General features: G+C 36.5%; 1 protein-coding gene across 2 annotated transcripts in view; it reads left to right on the top strand.

The window, feature by feature from the left end:
* The first annotated feature begins 117 nt into the window (after positions 1-117).
* Positions 118-17,995, top strand: part of LOC116300378 (protein fantom) — a 24,191-nt gene continuing 6,313 nt past the window's right edge. For both annotated transcript variants that reach the window (XM_031709244.2, XM_031709242.2), the window contains exons 1-33: positions 118-438; positions 2,292-2,392; positions 2,505-2,548; positions 2,838-2,899; positions 3,038-3,135; positions 3,605-3,685; positions 4,189-4,259; positions 4,674-4,724; positions 5,249-5,296; positions 5,384-5,456; positions 5,762-5,832; positions 6,250-6,355; positions 6,575-6,649; positions 7,047-7,118; positions 7,589-7,662; positions 8,165-8,219; positions 8,545-8,629; positions 9,526-9,632; positions 10,169-10,219; positions 10,373-10,439; positions 11,606-11,724; positions 12,454-12,555; positions 12,865-12,930; positions 13,172-13,249; positions 14,098-14,213; positions 14,733-14,802; positions 15,114-15,243; positions 15,838-15,932; positions 16,273-16,417; positions 16,739-16,893; positions 17,103-17,228; positions 17,497-17,589; positions 17,697-17,941. In XM_031709244.2, coding sequence (XP_031565104.2) covers positions 384-438; positions 2,292-2,392; positions 2,505-2,548; positions 2,838-2,899; positions 3,038-3,135; positions 3,605-3,685; positions 4,189-4,259; positions 4,674-4,724; positions 5,249-5,296; positions 5,384-5,456; positions 5,762-5,832; positions 6,250-6,355; positions 6,575-6,649; positions 7,047-7,118; positions 7,589-7,662; positions 8,165-8,219; positions 8,545-8,629; positions 9,526-9,632; positions 10,169-10,219; positions 10,373-10,439; positions 11,606-11,724; positions 12,454-12,555; positions 12,865-12,930; positions 13,172-13,249; positions 14,098-14,213; positions 14,733-14,802; positions 15,114-15,243; positions 15,838-15,932; positions 16,273-16,417; positions 16,739-16,893; positions 17,103-17,228; positions 17,497-17,589; positions 17,697-17,941 — 2,987 coding nt within the window. In that variant the 5' untranslated portion in view covers positions 118-383. The remainder of the gene's footprint in view (positions 439-2,291; positions 2,393-2,504; positions 2,549-2,837; positions 2,900-3,037; positions 3,136-3,604; positions 3,686-4,188; positions 4,260-4,673; positions 4,725-5,248; positions 5,297-5,383; positions 5,457-5,761; positions 5,833-6,249; positions 6,356-6,574; positions 6,650-7,046; positions 7,119-7,588; positions 7,663-8,164; positions 8,220-8,544; positions 8,630-9,525; positions 9,633-10,168; positions 10,220-10,372; positions 10,440-11,605; positions 11,725-12,453; positions 12,556-12,864; positions 12,931-13,171; positions 13,250-14,097; positions 14,214-14,732; positions 14,803-15,113; positions 15,244-15,837; positions 15,933-16,272; positions 16,418-16,738; positions 16,894-17,102; positions 17,229-17,496; positions 17,590-17,696; positions 17,942-17,995) is intronic.

The following is a 17,995-nucleotide window of genomic DNA, read 5'->3' as shown; positions in this document are numbered from 1 at the left end:
GAACCGTGTTTGGGCTGCCTGAGGTAGGATGTGGCGGAGAGAGAATAGAATCAACAACACTATCAAACCAACTGCGCATGCGCCAGTCCAAATTCTTCAACTTCAAAAATGGCGGCTTTTTTTTACGAAGAAAACATTTCACTTTCTTTGAACTTTGACGGTTTCTGTGATGATTATTAACAAATGCTAGGGAATACACTGTCTTAGCATTCTCATACAGGACTTATCTTGGTATCTTGTAGCTCTTTGTGTCGTAGGAGTGTTTTTTCCAGATGTTTTTGAGCTGTAGTTGACGTCTTGTACGGATTGTCGTATTGGGAATGAGAAGACCCTCTGTTTGAGAATCAATGGCCTATACCTTAAAGGGGAGTATTTAGTTTGGCATGCCCTCATCGGTAAACATGGATTCTTTTCCTCCTGATCAAGTAGAAGATGGAGGTATGTGAAGGATAGAGAAGTAACACTTACAGCTATACTTATTGGTAGTAAACTTTAAGATTTGTATACCAAGATATAATCGTACATGTATAATCCTGATCTTTTCGCTAGTTTTTGTTCTTTTATCTAATCTTCAGTGTTATCGAAGTATTAAGACATCCCCTTTTGACTAAATAAATAAATCTTATTGTGGAGGCTTTTGTGTAAACACAGTGTAAACAAACTTAACAGCTGTTAAAATGTGTTGTCTTGGTTACATACCGTATACTGCATTCCACCTGTTGCACGCGTTAACATTGTAACCATGTAGATATTGTTAACATTATTATTTACCTGCAGTCTAACAAAATATTGTTGTTTGATTGATTATATATCATATATTATATATTATTGATTATATATTATATATTATTGATTGTTTAGGGAGTTGGTTGATTGATTATCATATACTATATATTATATATATTATTGATTATATATTATTGATTGTTTAAGGAGTTGGTTGATTGATTATATATTATGTATTATATATTATTGATTATATATTATATATTATTGATTATATATTATATATATTATTGATTGTTTAGGGAGTTGGTTGATTGATTGATTGATTGGTTGATTGATTGATCGATAAATATGTTGGATAAACTGGACGAAGATTAGGTGATCGTTTCAGAGACCACCTTTACAATATTCACAAGAAAGATCTCTCTAAACCAGTTTCTCGACATTTCAATTCTGTGAACCACTCGGAAACTAATGATAATGTTTTTGGTCTTTGCTTAACACACGGTAGCAATAATTCATGCAAAACCAAATGCAGTTAATCCGCACGGAATGAATGAACGCTTCACCTTTAATTAGCCACTTCTCACCTACCATTATTATTTTCGATCCTTTTGTTCTCTTTTGTTTTACGACTTGCTATTTTCTTATTTGTTTGTTTTCTCCCTACACCACTATATGAACCCCTCCATCTTTCTCTTTCTCTCATTTACTCTGACGAAGGACTAACGTCCGAAACGTCAGTCTATTATCTTTTGTATTTACAGTGATAAATTATCCACTACGACACATTTGATTGATTGATTGTTTAGTTTATTGATTGAATGTTTGTTGGATTGGTGGATTGATTATTATTAATTTATTAATTATTGATTATTTGGCTTCCTGATATTCATGTAAATAAGTTACAAAGAGTGCAAAATTCTGCTGCCAGGGTTATTGTAGGGCTTCCTCGTTTTTGCCACATCACACCAGTTCTTTTTGATTTACACTGGTTACCTATTAGATATCGTATTCATTTTAAGATACTACTGTTAACATTTAAATGTTTACGTGGGCTAGCACCACAATATTTATCTGATTTGGTTTCAGTAAGTAAGGTTTCTAGGTATAACCTCCGGAATCATAAGGGCACTCTGCTAAATCCAGCTAGTGGGAAATGTAAAAAAACTTTAGGTGACAGGGCTTTTCAATCTGCGGCCCCTAAACTGTGGAACGCTCTTTCTGTTGAAATCAGGAATGAACTGTGTATCGGGAAATTTAAATCACTTGTCAAGACATACCTTTTTAAATTAGCTTTTATTTAGAATTTTATACATCTTTATTGCTATTTACTATATATTTTATTTATTTTATATATTTATATTATTCTATACTATACTATATTATGTTATATCTATATTTCTTTTTATCCAATTTATTTAATTCGAATGGCATAGTTAATTTCTGCGCATATGAACATATCCACATGAAATATGCGCGTTATAAATATATATATTATTATATTATTATGTTTGTTGGATTGGTGGATTGATTATTATTAATTTATTAATTATTGATTCTAGAAGGGAAACCATTCAGTGAAGTTCAAGCTCGGCAGATGATCTCCAAGATCAGCCGAGAGGAGCTTGAAGACAAATTTTTAAGGCTTCAAGAAGACAATACTGTAAGTATCATTTGAAAAGAAATAGGGTTTTAAGTAAAGGCAAGTCAATATAACCATTCCTATAACTGACTTTCATTTGTTTCTTCTCTTTTTCATTTTCTTCTTCAAACAGGACCTCAAGAAGTATGCCAGGAAACAAGAAGAAAAGATTAAAAAGTACTTTGAGCTTTTTTATATTTTGTCACTACTCTAGATTTCCTGAATGTTTTGCAATTCAATTTCAATGATTTGACGTGGTCCTTTTTTGTTTTATCATCCACCTGAGGAAGTAGGCTCATAAAAATAATATCCTACCTTACCTTGTGGGGCAAAATGATCCCTGTAAACTTGGCTAGTCTATGTGCATATAGTAAAACTATCTACTGAAACATTTGAAAAAGAAATGTTTGTAAAATAATGTAAAACTTTTTTGTAAAAGACAAATTTGCTTTCGTTTACTTTTCAGAATGGCAACAAAGTTGCTACGACTTGTTGCAGACAAAAAGAAAAGAGAAGCTGTGCAAGGAGGTTTGTTAGCATGACAAAGTAGTACCAATGCCTCATACAATGCAATTTCGGTATTGCAAGACATTGATGTAAGAGACAAAAAAATGTTACAACGTCAGACTGTTGGTTATAAAAGAAAGTTTTCAATTTAATTATCAGGCCCAAGTGGAAAAGATGTGGAATTAGAAGAAAAAATTGCAGACTTACATGAAAAAATTATGGAGTTAGAGAAGCAAAATTCAGGTCTAAAAAGCAAGGTCAGTGAGGGTCCTCAGTGACAGCTATCTAAGAGAAAAATAAATTTGGGCTTTAAAGCTTGAAGCTTGTACGTAGGGCTGCATATCCTCTATATACATTTACTCCTTACTACATTGAAATATTCTATAAACACAATCTCAACTCACATGTTCTCTAGTGAAGGAGAAAAGCCAGAGAACCCCTTTGCTGTGGCATACTATAGGAGAGAACAAGATAACAAACAAACTCAACTTACATATCATACTAGCTTGGATGGGACTTGTACATGGACCCTTTGCCACAAGCCTTGCATTGGTGAAGGATACAGTAAGACCATAGCAGATGCACATCCCATGATACCTTGTTCAATTCAAATTATGTTTCTCACTTCATTCATATGGACTCCAAAATCAAGTTAGAATGTTAAATTTACTCGATATGGTACAGTATATGATTGTTAATATTGACAAGTAATGTTCTGTTTTGCAGCTTGCACTAGCCAAACAGCAATTGCAAACCCAAGGCAAACGTACTACTCCCTATGACCATGTCAAGCCAAGAATTAACACTGTATGTACAATATATTACTGTAACACAATCATAATATGGTAGACTGAAGACATTTGACCCATAAAATAGAAAATACTAGGCAACATTTAAAGCCTGGTTTACACTAGAGTTGGAATCAGAATTGGAATCTGAAACAACATATGCAGACTTAGAGTAATGTACATTGTACTGCTCCGCAGTTCTTGTTTTTTCGACAACTATAGGTGATAAATGCTATAGCCGCAAAATCATAGTCTCGATTGACCAGTCAGCATGAACCTTGCTAATTTTAAAAGGTTCATGCACTTTGATAATTTTTTGGAAAGGAATGCTCTGATCAAGTAAGCAGATGCTTGTGAGGAGGGAAATGTTGTGTGACAGACATTAAGAATGTCTGTGTAGGAGGCTATAAACTTCTATGTAGTATTTAAGTTCACTCTTGATGTCGACCTTTAATTGCCTTTAATTTAATTTATTTGCAAGTGGTTTTTCTTAATTTTTATATTATTTCTATCGCTACTCAGGGCATCCATGCCAGGTCTCCATCAGGTAACAGATTAAAGAAGAATCTGCGAGTACAAGGACAAGACTTAAGGTACTCTACCTTACAGTAATGGTAGTTTTGTATTGTATAGAAATGTACATGTACTGTGCACTCTCTACATCACTTATATGTCACTTTGGAAACAAGTTTTGTTTACAAGGGTTTTATTAACAGTTAATATTTACAGTTAGGATACTCAAAACTTGAATACTTCAAGTTTTTTTGCAAGCCACTTCTTTATAAATACACACTCAGCTGTTAATTATCCCTAGCTTAAGCCAATCATTTGAAAAAAAGATTTATTTTGATCACTCAGCTTATTTTTGAACTCAATTCCTCATTTGAGAGGGTTTGAAACAGAGAAAGTTCAGGAAATATTAATGGCTCAAAAAAATATAAGCTTATTTGTTTGAAGTTTGAGTATCTTTACTGTAATATGTAATTGTTTTTCATCTGATGTACCAGGCCTGGATCAAGAGTTCCACCTGCACCTACTCCAGTCTTGGCTCAACCAAGGTACCATAACCAATATTAGCTTCTATCTTCAGTTACTAACTCATGATTCATCTAAATAAATATAGTGATTAATGTAAAGCTGCTGTTTATGTACAGTGGCTGTATTCTAAAAATATTTCTTATAAATATAATACTGAATTCTTTGAGTTGATGAAGTTACACACCAAGTTAATCGGTAATAGACTGCTGTCAATCAAACAAACTGTTGGATTGTGTTAAAGTCCATGTACTGTATAGAAGGGAACTGTACTCTAACAATTTAATTTGATTGACAGTAGTCTAGTTTAACCTGTTAACCTGTCACAACTTTTGTCTTGATCATATGTTAGCAACGAAAACTGTGGTAATTATTGTTGGGTTAATGGGCTGTATTATTAAGTAACTTACCAACTAAGAGTCTTTACTTAGAACCCAAATTATCTGGATTACATAAGCAACATGTCCTTTTTTTTTCATAATTCATTGTCTGTCAGTTACTACATGTACATGTACATAGTATTCATTCAAACTTATCAATGTTATAGATATGGACATAGTCTACTAGAGGAAGCACGTCTTGAGAAAAGGGAATTGTAAGTAGAGATATTTTAACTTGATATCTGAAGGTTTATTTGTACATGTATATCATAGTGAGATATTTTCTAACTTTATATCCACAGGGAGGATTTTATTTCCCAACTTCAAGATGAAATTCAACTTCTTGAGGAGGACAAAAGACTTCTTCAATTGCAGGTGAATTTTTATGTGGTCATTCATTCATCCCTCCCTCCCTCCCTCCTTCCTTCCTTCCTTCCTTCCTTACTTCCTAACTCCCATACATCCATCCATCCATCTTTCCTTTTTTCTCCTTCCATTCATTCATCTTTGCATCCTTTTCCCAACCAATTTATTCATCCCTTTTTTCCATCTATCTTTCCTCTAACATTTCCTCCATCCATCCATTTATATGCAACTACATGTATAACAAAACAACACTGTCAGGTTTTTCAAACCAATATTATCAAAAACTTTGTGTTATATTTGATTTTGTTAACCAGATGGAAGAAAAGGAACGTGATCATGAAGAGGAATTGGCATTGGCAAGAGAACAGCTGACTGGAGTTCAAAGGTAAGTGGATGGGAACTCATCTACAGTGAACATACAGTAATTCACCAGTGTGAGTGCCACAGGTTGGGTGGCTGGTTAAATGCCTGCAGACAAGAGCAAATACAGTACATGTGAAATGACACTGTTTAACATTGTTTCCTCTTGCACAAGCTACAAAGATTTTTCTCCAGATTCTTCAGTCCCCCCCCCCCCCCCCCCTCTAAAATAAAGATGTGACTTGAGGGTTGTGTGTGGAATAAATGGTGAGTGTCTGTGTAGGTGGAGCCAGCCTACTGTACATGTATATGGACAATATATTCATTTTTATTTCAACAGTATAATTACTGTATCTATGTGATGCCATATGATAACAGTTGATATCAATCAAATGGTAGTTGCCAGTGTATTGATTAATACTAATGTGGTTTATTATTTTAGGTCAAATCTTCAAGAGAATGTGGATATGATCAAACTACAAAGAGATGTCAAAGACAAGTCCACTAAATTACAAGCCCTACAAGCAAAATACACAACCCTTGATGAGGTTGGTACTTATTTCCTGCTCAGTGTCATTTTTCTGTTACTTTAGAACATCTAGTACATGTCTATTCATAGAGTTATATTGATGGTTTTCACGTCAGCCATGTTGGAGGAATTTAACCAAAGCATTTTCAATGAATTCTTTTGTTACATCCTTCAACATGGCTTGTCTTTTGTTATTTGAAAACCACCAATTGAATGAGTACATTTGATACTATTGCAGAATCTGAATAAAGTCAAGAGAAGTCATACACAACTTCTAGAAGAAATGGAAAAATTAAACACAAAACTTAAAGAAGTAGGTCATATAATATTTAATAAGTTATAATAAGTTATTGGGATTTTGATCCGCTTATGCTCAGGTCCAATGTCAAACTTCACATGAACCAAACCTGATTGAAACAATGGGTAACAATTAAGGCGGCCTTCTTTAAGGTCATTAAGTGCTGCTCATGTAAAGTTTGACTTTTGACATAAGCTTAATTTGATTGATGGTTGTGCATGAAAAGACACATGAATATGGATGCAACTCAAACAAAGAATCGTTTCTTAAGAGAATGACACATCGTCTGAAATGGGCAAACATTGCACTAAAAAGAATAAAGGGTATCGACTATGGTAGATGGTGCGATTATGCTATTATTCCTAAATACAATTATATTGTTTGATATTTACCTGTTCCTTGTCATTCATAGGAACAAACCAAAAACATGATGCTGAATAATGATTTGAAAACTTCAGGTCTCTCATCTAAATCTATGGCTGAGGTGAGGACACGGTGTTAACATTGCATAATTTGTGTATTGATTGAAGCGGTATCTGATCATTTGAGTGGCTAAACATGACTAAACAGTGTTTCTGCATTCTGCACTTCATGCATTTTACTAAAAGGGCAAGATTTAGTTAAGAGTGATTTGATTTGGCCTGTGAAAAAAAGTGTTATAAAGTAAAACAAAAGAAAACAATAGAAATAGTGTCTACTTCAGCGTACTATGAATATGTTGATTATTTTCTCACTCGACACTACCTTTATTAGGGACCTTAAGCATACACCTTCCAAGATAATCTTTTTTGTACCAGATTTTTCATAGAATACTGTACTTATTTAATATATATTAATATTTCTTATATTAACATGTTTTACATGTATTTGTCTTGAGACATTACATCCGTAAATTAAAAAAAAAAAAAATCCCAGAATTTCAAATTCATGTTTATCTTTTTCATTTACCTTCAGCATGTTCAGCTTATCTCGGATTTGAAGGCAGAAAATGAAATCCTCAAAGAGGCAAATGAAAAATTGGTTAACAGGTACTAAAATATTAATCATGGTATCACTTAAATAATTAATATCTTCAGAAAGATTGATGCTTGTTTGTATATAACCATTGTCATCTTAATCATCAACTGCAACACCAGCATCATCATCATTATCATATTCATTACTTCATTATTTCTTTGTGTAACATATGTTAATGATGCTGACTTTGTATTGCAGTTGTGAATGTTGCAGTACACAGGATGATGTCATGCTTGTGTATCATCATCATCATCGTCATCATATATGTCTGTGACACATGTTGATGTTGCTGACTTTGTATTGTAAGGTGTACGTGTTGACTAGCTGACGGATTCATGTCATGGCATATCATCTTCATCATCATCACCATTATCATCATCATCACCATCATCACCATCATCGCCATCATCACCATCATCAACTTCATCATCCCTATCAGCATTATCCCCATCATCATGATCATCTTCATTTCCAATATGCCATTTGTTGATTATGCTGACTATGCATTTGCAGTGCATTTGATGTAGACAGAGAGAGGCACCACAGATCCAAACAAAGAAATCTAGAGGTTAGTTAGTAAAGAATGAACAAAGAGGTACATGTAATGCAGCTATGAAATGTTAAAAACAAATTGGGCATGGGAAGCATTGATATCCAATGTACTACCTCCCATGCATCAGTATGACCCTAATATGACCAGCATGCCAGGTGAGGAGCAAGTGATGTTTTCCATACTATATAAAATTTTGTGCTTTTCTCTCTGAAAAAGATAGGAAGGCTACCCATTGAACTTACAAAATACAAAAACAGTTCTTCCCTAAATTTCACCTTCCCCCTCCCCCCTGTCATACATAATGAATGCAGCCTAATCTACTGCTCTGATTGATTGTTAGGTGGAGTTAGAGCAGCTTAGAGCAACCATCAACTCTGACCTCTTAGAGAAGAATGAAATTCTTGACAAACTTGCTGCTGAAAGAGGTAACCTTGTTAACCTTACACAACAGTCTAGAATCATTGTTTAATCATAACATACTTACACTGCATGTAAAATCTTCTATGGTATTAGCAATAAAATCAGGATTGTTCAGCCTGATCTAGACCAACCAAGTCCAACTCGCTTACTCAATGGAAGTTGCTCACTTACTCATTTGTGGATACAGGATACAGAGTGAAAGGCAGGGCCTTGGAGGATTTTGAGAAAATTTACGCAAAATTGTCAATCATGAAATACCTCTAAGTCTTTCACTTAACAGTATGGATGAGCTACTACTAGGCTATACGTTATATCCTACTAGTAGCGAAAAGTGCTGGCCTTGAAAACCAAAACATTAAATTCAACTTTAATTTAAAATTTTTTTTGCATCTATATATTTGACTGACTAGTTGGATTTGACTAAAACAATTAATCCTCTCGCTCTCATGGCCTATGAGTCAATAGCAAGAGTGGATCCAGCCAAAATTTTAGGGGGGGGGGGGGGGGGGCTAATTGAGTTTCTTCCGTCAACACAACGGAAAACAATAAAAAAACGCATCTAATTCTTCAGTTTTGTTTTGTTTTGTTTTTCTGCTGAAGACCCTTTGCACCCACCCCCCTGGATCCGCCCTTGAATAGCCCATTCGGACTCGAGGACTAATTGCTAAATATCTAATATCTTCACACGTGAAAAACCATGCTATTCTTTTGAACATGAAACTTTCATTAGGTGGTTTACATGAAGTCTTTAGGCAAATACTATAACTGTTTCTTACACAATTATATATTTATAAATAAGTTATATTACATGTCAGTAGGCTGAGTGATGTAATTTTTATTTTCTTGAGAAATGCCTTCAATTCAGTAATCGTGGCTTTCTTTTGATACTTTTTTTTGTCAGAAAACGCGGAAAAAGAGCATAAAGAACTTACAGAATTAAGAGTACAGTATTACACCTTAAAGGAGCAGTACGATACACTCAAAGAAAAGATGAAGTTTTTCACGCGAGTAAGTTTTCACAATATGTGTTACATAGTTACGGTACGAAAACTGATGATGATAGCCAACAGTCACAGCGCGCCTTCAGTACTCAATTTCGTCCAATCAGAATGCTGGCCTACATTGCTAAATCCATGCAAAGTACAGTACGTTCATCAAGTAAGGTTTTATGGCAATACGAAATATACTCCACCGGTCTGTGCATGTGCATTAGAATAAAAGATGGCTTTCTACGATATTGAAACATTCGCTTCTGGAACTTGTCTTCCAGTGATATTCTGCTACGCTATACATGTATTATTTAAGCGTTACTTGAACCGTTACATAGTTCAACAGTTTAACACCCCCCTCTGTACAATGTTTTTACTTTTATTACAACGCAAAAAAGCGGTACAATTTGCAAAAGAAATGCGCTTATCTATATAGAATCACCAATCTTTTTTTTTTTTTTTTTTTTTTTGAGGCACCCAAAGTACGATACATGAACACCAAGAACCGTTATCCAAGCCATGAATGGTATAATAACTTTTTATGATTTTTTTTAGGAAAGCGCAGTCGACTTCCAGGAAATAGAGGAGGCCTTGATGCTGATCAAGGTATGTCTATACTTAGGAGAGTGTGTACCACTAATCGTCACCATTATAATCAAAACCTCCAAAACGTTCTCGTTTTGCTTGTTTTTGCACCTGTCCATTATCAAAGTATTTTTAACTTAACTGAAAGTTCTACAATTTAAATATTTTTCACAGCAAAGGAAAGAAAAGGGAAGCCAGGACTTGGATTTCCTGGAGAAAGTAGACGATGAATTAGAAAAAGGTGAGCGAAAACGATTAATTCAAACTCAGTGCTACACCGTTCAATAAGCGTCAAAGAGCTCACTAACCAATCACAATGCTTGAATTAGAAAGCCACTTGAGAATTACGGTATTAACCAATCAGTATTAGTTCTATATCCCAGCGAGGTCGGAAATTAATTTTTCCGAATTTAATTCCAAGGGCTTTCGCCCGGAATAACCTCGTTCCCAAGCACTACAACTTACCTATATTATCTTATACATATATATATATTGTTTTCTTTTTTTACTTTTTCTTTTCACTGTCCCTAGTTTTAATATTTTTTCTTTGTATTTAATATTGTAATGTGTTTACTTGTATCTTGTCTGGGGCGGAGCTTGTTTGGACTTCATGTCTTTCCTCGGCCTGTGCTAAGCCGTTAAATAGAATAAAATAGAATAAAAAAATGCACGAAGGCACAAGTCAATCAATCGCAATGGTTGAATCAGGAAGCCATTCGAGAGAAATAGTATTGAACCAATCAAAATGCACGAAGGCACAAGTCAACCAATCGCAATGGTTGAATCAGGAAGCCATTCGAGAGAAATAGTATTGAACCAATCAAAATGCACGAAGGCACAAGTCAACCAATCGCAATTGTTGAATCAGGAAGCCATTCGAGAAAAATAGTATTGAACCAATCAAAATGCACGAAGGCACAAGTCAACCAATCGCAATGGTTGAATCAGGAAGCCATTCGAGAGAAATAGTATTGAACCAATCAAAATGCACGAAGGCACAAGTCAACCAATCGCAATGGTTGAATCAGGAAGCCATTCGAGAGAAATAGTATTGAACCAATCAAAATGCACGAAGGCACAAGTCAACCAATCGCAATGGTTGAATCAGGAAGCCATTCGAGAGAAATAGTATTGAACCAATCAAAATGCACGAAGGCACAAGTCAACCAATCGCAATTGTTGAATCAGGAAGCCATTCGAGAGAAATAGTATTGAACCAATCAAAGTGCACGAAGGCGCAAGTCAACCAATCCCAATGTTTGAATCAGGAAGCCATTCGAGAGAAATGGAATTGAATCAATCAAAATGCACGAAGGCATAAGTCCCCTAATTATGATTGTTGAATTAGGAAGCCACTTGAGAGTTGCTTTTATTCCTGTGACAACCTCTGTCTTTTTTTTGCTGTAGATTTAAAGAAACAGCACACAGAACTACAGGCATCTCATGCAGACACAATCAACGAGTTAGAGAAAACGAGGAATATGCTCATCATCCAACACAAGATTAACAAAGACTACAAGACAGAGGTATACTCTGCGCTGCTATGCACTACCTATAGGGAAAAAATTGAACTGTTGGAGTGTTTATTAGAATATAGTGAAAAACACGCGAATGAAAGATATAAACACTTGTGCACTTCATGGGATGGCGCACACAAGTAGTTTTTCCATGCGCACCGTCGTCTTACGCTAGCGTCTTTGTCATTATGTCACGCACACCGCTTTTTCATGTCCTGGTACGAATCTTATTTTGGAAGACGACATTGAGCACATAATGTGTGTTTATGCTCTTGTCATGATTAGAGCAAGTCGGCTCAGTTCTTAGATCTCTCCATTATTTGTTTTTAAAACGTTTGTCTTCTCAATATTCAACTTCATTTATCAGCTCCCTTCTACCAAACATCTTGAATACTTCAACATTTGTCAACACAAAAGACTAGGGCACTTTATGTGTTTATATTCAAGCACGTATAAAATGATGCACTTTTTATACACCAAGACTTGTGATATGAAAAAGATTAAGAAGGAATATTCCTGTGAAGTGTGAGATAAATTCAAGGAGAATATGATAAACTATGCTATTATAAAGTTTCTGTGCTTTGGTACTTTACATTCTACAGTTGAGATCGCGCGTAGTATATCGAATATCTTATAGCATGGCCTTGAAATATATCAAGGTTGTTTCAGTCATCCATAGCCTTGCTCATATATGTATGTTTTTATATGTACATTCATTCTATTCAATTTATGTGCCAGGTGGATCGAGTAACCAAGAAAATGATAGAAGACAAGAAAGAATACGACCTGAAGATGCAAGAGTTTGCTCAATTACTTGACATTCGTGCTGATAGAATACGGGTGAGCGGCATTATATGACCAAGTCATTGCAATCTTTCACTGCCCCAGCCCCTGTTCTTCAAAACTACCTTAAGCATATGAGACCCTGTTAACATAAAGGTAGAGCTACTGATGTTTGAAAGACGTCGTTGAGGAACCCCCAAAACGAGAAACCCGACAGTACTCAGTATCTTCAAGGCACTTCAATCCTCATGTTGCGCCCCTTTTTCCCTTTGCGTCATGGGGACGAAAAAGGCAAGAGAGTAAGTGACTCTACCTTCATGTTCAAGGCCTTATTGAGAAAATCTTTTTCCTCTCTAACTTTTGCAGAAATTAGAAGCCCAAATGCGAGATATTGCATATGGTACAAAACGATACAAAGCTCTAGCATCCGAGGTATGACATCTTTTACGAGCAGGAGATATTGCATTTGTCGCATGTTGTCATGAGTTTCTTTGGTGTAGAATAAACCGACTAGAGGACTATTAAATTAAGTGTAGTCTTTAGAGTCTTTTGCACTGGCGAATCTTAAGGAGGGGTACGGGTTGTGCGGATCTCACTCCCCCCCCCCCCCCCCCCCCCTTCCTCCCCCCTCCTTAAGACCTAAGACCTTTTCTATTGCTTTCTGTTATTACAGGAGTCGGAGTATGATGAGATGGATAGCACCCTTGAACTTGAGAGAGGACAAAATGTATTTGAGATCCATATAGACAAGGTATAAGTTAGAACACTGAATTTCGTTACACTTGCATTGATTGAGCATGGAATTTTCCTTACTGTACAGAAAAATGTTTATAAGATATCAATATTAAAAGGCCTATCAATCGCATTGCAATAAAGTAGTAACGTCAAGAATCTCAGTAGGATTTTATAGGTTATTATGAATCTCGCGTTCTGATTGGATTGGAGCGCGTGCTTTATGAAAGCACACAGCACGCTTGCACACTTTTCATTTTGTCATTCGTATTTAAAATAACGGTTATTCTAATCTGTATTTTATAAGAGAAATTTAGAAAATGCTTGCTGTACTGTATTTACTTATGAAGCACTTGGGGATTAGCAAAACACTCGAGAAGTGTTGAGAAGCACTTCTTTACGCGTCGTGCTTGTCCTGTTCTGCCAATCCCTGCGTGTTTTACCTGCGCCAAGCACGCGTGTGCGTTTTCTATTTCTTCATCAATAGGTTTTCTCAAATTACATTACGACTTTGTGTAAAAGATGAAAAGGAGAAAAGGTTTTAAAAAAGAACTGGCAAATTTCGTTGCAGTTGTTATTCTAAATGCATTTATGCAATCTGTGTGCAATTTGTTAAGTGCGCGGTTTGATTGCATTGCATAAATAATGGATACATCAGTTAACAATGCTTGGTCAAAGAGGCACTCCTATCTTCACTCTGTAGGTGGCAGAAGGCCTCTCGCAAGCATAATGACAAGCACCGTCGGTAGTGAGAACAAGGCTTTATAAAAAAGAATCATTAAAGAAAACGAGTCCCTGATATACCCACGGTATGGTACACTATCATTTAGCTTATTATTTAACCATTTTTTGTGTGTGTATTTTTAGGTGTCTCTAACAGAAGCGTCCTCAGCTGAATTTGGAGATGCAGAACCAGTCATATTCGTTACCTACGAGTTTTTCGAGCACGAGTTGCAGGCCACTCCCGTCATGCGAGGATCAAGGTATATATTAATATCATTTACCAGGGGCTTTCCTGCTCGGACGAAATGCCATGTATATGGTCTGTGCTCTAACGCGCATTTAGTGTATTATGTATTATGACGAAAAGGTGTTATAGAAGTACTATATAGAAGTATTGCTGATGCAATGTTATGAATTATAGTTGTGGTATGGCTTAAAAATCTGCTTAAGCATGCAACATTGCGCAAACTACTGTAGCCATGTGTTGCCTTGATTGGGTCAGTCTTACGAATAACTCTTTAATCAAAAGCATGATGGTCCTAGATAGTTCCTCTCAATGTGGTTGGGTAAGAGTCAGGAAGGGGTGTGGGGTTGTTCCTAGTGGGATCATGAAAATTATGATGATTTCCGGCCGGTTTCTTTCAATGTTTTTTTCCCTTCTGATTTTACTCTTATGCGCAATCAAACTGTATCCCCCAAACTTAGCATTTTTTTATTTTTTATTTTAAATCTTAAAATGTTATAAAGATTGTTTTAATATTCATATTTTCTATCTCCAGTGCGCGGTTTAACTTCACTTCTCAATATCTGGTACAAGTGGACGACTTCTTTCTACATTTCTTACAAAAGGTATGACTACAGGTTTGGGTGGCATAGGTAGAATGCCCTGCTGCGGCTGTGTCTCTCACCACTGTGTAGTCTAATCCCGGGGCTGCTGGTTCGATTCTTGAATGAACCGCATATGTGAATTCAATTTAAAGCGGAGCGTGAGGTAGACTTCGCAGAAAATGCAAGAGCTCGTTTACTTTTAAGAAGTCTAAAGAAAGTCAGTTTAAATGAGTTCTATTTTTTTTCGCTTTCCTACGCAGATTGTAACTAAAATTGTTGTTCTCAAGTTTTCCCGTATTTATACAATAATGCTTTTCTATTCACATAAACAGGAGTCTACGCTAGTAGAACTTCACCGTGCATTTGGTACGGACTATAAAACCATCGGTGCTTGTCAGCTGAAGTTTAGAGAGTTGTTAGAGAAGTCCCACGGCCGTCTGCATGGAACCGTTAAACTGATAGGTAAAGTAGGACATTTCTAATCCAATGTCGTAAGATGCCTTCTCGATTGTGCGGTGATTTATGAGTATTTGTGATATTGTTTGGTGTTGTTGCATTTACTCACGAAATGAATGCAACTGCCGCTGATGTTGTTACTGACAATGCTGCTGTTGCTAGTCCTGCTGATGTTGTTGGTGATGAAGGTGATGACAATGCTGCTGTTGCTACTTCTGCTGATGTTGTTGATGATGAAGGTGATGACGATGCTGCTGTTGCTACTTCTGCTGATGTTGTTGGTGATGAAGGTGATGACGATGCTGCTGTTGCTACTTCTGCTGATGATAATAATCTAGCTTTTACTGCTTTTTTTGTTGTTGGTACTGACGATACTGATGATGATGATGGGAATGATGAAGCTGTCAGTGTTGTTGCTGCTGTTGCTGTTGTTGTTGTTGATGAGAAGGATTAGAAATGATGTTGATACCGATGTTGTGGTGGCAGTGTTGATGTTGTAATCTTGTTGTTATGGTTGTGATATCACTTATGGTCATTGCCTTTGATTAGGTTTGTTATTGATGAGGATCACATCTTGACTAATACCCTTTGATGCAATAGGTACTGTTCCTTCATGTGAAGGTGTAGACATCGCAGTCATGGAGTACTGGATCAGGTTAAGAGTACCAATGGACCAGGCTATCAGATTATTCAGGGTAAGATTCTTCATTAATTCCAAATGAACAATGTTTTTGCGTGTCGTGATTGGCTGATAGGATGTCATCCATTCCATGCCAGTACAGCACCACTTCTCAATTTCAGTGCCGTAGCTTTATTGAGCTCAAATATAGCAGATTTGTTAACCATTTACTGCCCAGAATTGACGTCATGGGCTAAATCAATCAAGGCGTAGGTTATTGCTCATTCAGCGATAAAGGTCGGGCATAGCACCGTCATGGTCACGGCATAGAAGTGTTTTACTATCATGCGACATCTGCCCTGCATTTAAAAAGTTGCACGATGTATGTTGCTAACAGAATATGTTTGTTCCATCAGGAGCGTACTAAAGCGCTTGGTTATATGGGTTCGAGTGACTACACGGCCCTAGAGGATGCTGGTCATCCTCGGAAGGCACCCTCTGACGTCAACGAGTTGGACATCCAGGTGATTAAATGCTCCACTCTAAAGGCAAGACAGGAAGGTAACGATTGCAAGAACCCTTTAGCTAGGTGGCCATTAGATCCTTTAAGGTACGACGTATTTCCGGATCCAAATGCTCAAATAAGGCGCCGAGATCAAGCAATAAATGTTCTCCATGAACATTTGAAACAATTAGAACTTTTAAACAACAAATTCATACGATTGACATCACGCTTAAAGGATTTAGAAATGCCACTTTTTCGTCTACCCAACATTGTTGATGGTTATCTAAAGTAGTTATCTGATTTCCACATCCTTTCTGTATGGATTCGCCTCACTTTGCATTGGATTGTAATGTCATGTATTTTATCATCATTCTCAGGTATTCAACCAAACCCTTACTGTGTATATAAGTTTTATGACTTCGGAGATCACGACACTAGAATTATTCACAATTCTAACGAACCTGTCTTTAACGACGTTAAAACCTTTACCGTACCAATGACAGAAGATCTGGACTCTTATCTTAGATCTAAGGTAGGTTAGATTGAAGGATAGTTTGTCTTCCAATATCGCCATCACTACTTCAGCTTTTCTCTGCAATATTTTGTCATATATATCAATGAACAAGGTAGAAGTTCAGTAAGTTTTCACTGCCACCAAGTGTAAAATGCCATTGCTGCCCTGCAAAAAAATACCAGTCAATAGCGATGGTTAAACAGTTGTCTTTAACATTTATGTGACAGATGCTTGAGATCTTCGTTTTTGATGATGCTGATCCTGATATGAACTCCTATCTGGGGGTAGCCAGGGTATCGATGATTTCCCTTGCTAATGACAAACCGATCAAAGGAACCTTTGAAATACACAAGGTAATCAGTCATGTTCATTTTATCCCTCGTTAGAAAGTGTTAATGCAATAGACCTAATCCACTGTTTTCCCATTTCAGATCACGTGTCATTCCTTAGAGTATTTTTCCTCCGTTAAACGGTTGCACATGAGAAGAACCGTGAATATGCATACCACTCAAACAAAGAATCTTATTCTCAACAGAGTGACACGTGGCCTGAAATGGGCAAAACATTGTGCCCAAGTGGATGAGGTCCTCGCATTCATTGAATGGTGTTATTTTCTTACAGCCAACAGGTGAAGCAAATGGTTGCATAGACGTGTGGCTCAAGTGGAGATACACTTATCTTCCAGCAAGTGCGAAACCACGTCCACCACAACAGGTTAACCGATTATCCCTCTTCACCTTGTCTTTGTCAAACTCGTTCTTTTCCTTTTCCTTCCCACTTAAAGATTAACTATACTCAACATGTATAAAATTATCCTTCAGCGACTGATGACGGTACCCAAGGACGAAGAAGAGTCACCTGAATACGACATGGGCGTGGCAGATGGTCGTGTAGGCCAGGTGACGTCTGTTGATAGCATACACTCTAAGCCTCCTATTGGCTCATCTACTCCGAAGAGACTTGATTCAGGAACAGGAATAACTAAAGAGGAAGTTGATTTAAAACCAATGCCTCCGAAAAGAAAAAAAGAAATCGCTGAATCACAAGATGGAAACAAGCAACCAAGGTAATTGTCTTTCTCAGCGGGGTTTTTATCAGATGCCATTGAGATAAAAATAGT

This window comes from Actinia tenebrosa, unplaced genomic scaffold (assembly GCF_029948245.1).
Source record: "Actinia tenebrosa isolate PJP-AT-01 unplaced genomic scaffold, QUT_ActTen_1.0 PGA_scaffold2__45_contigs__length_23673736, whole genome shotgun sequence".
In the NCBI taxonomy this organism is placed as follows: domain Eukaryota; kingdom Metazoa; phylum Cnidaria; class Anthozoa; order Actiniaria; family Actiniidae; genus Actinia; species Actinia tenebrosa.
Note: the sequence above shows the minus strand (reverse complement) of the source record. Positions and strands in the feature narration are given on the sequence as shown.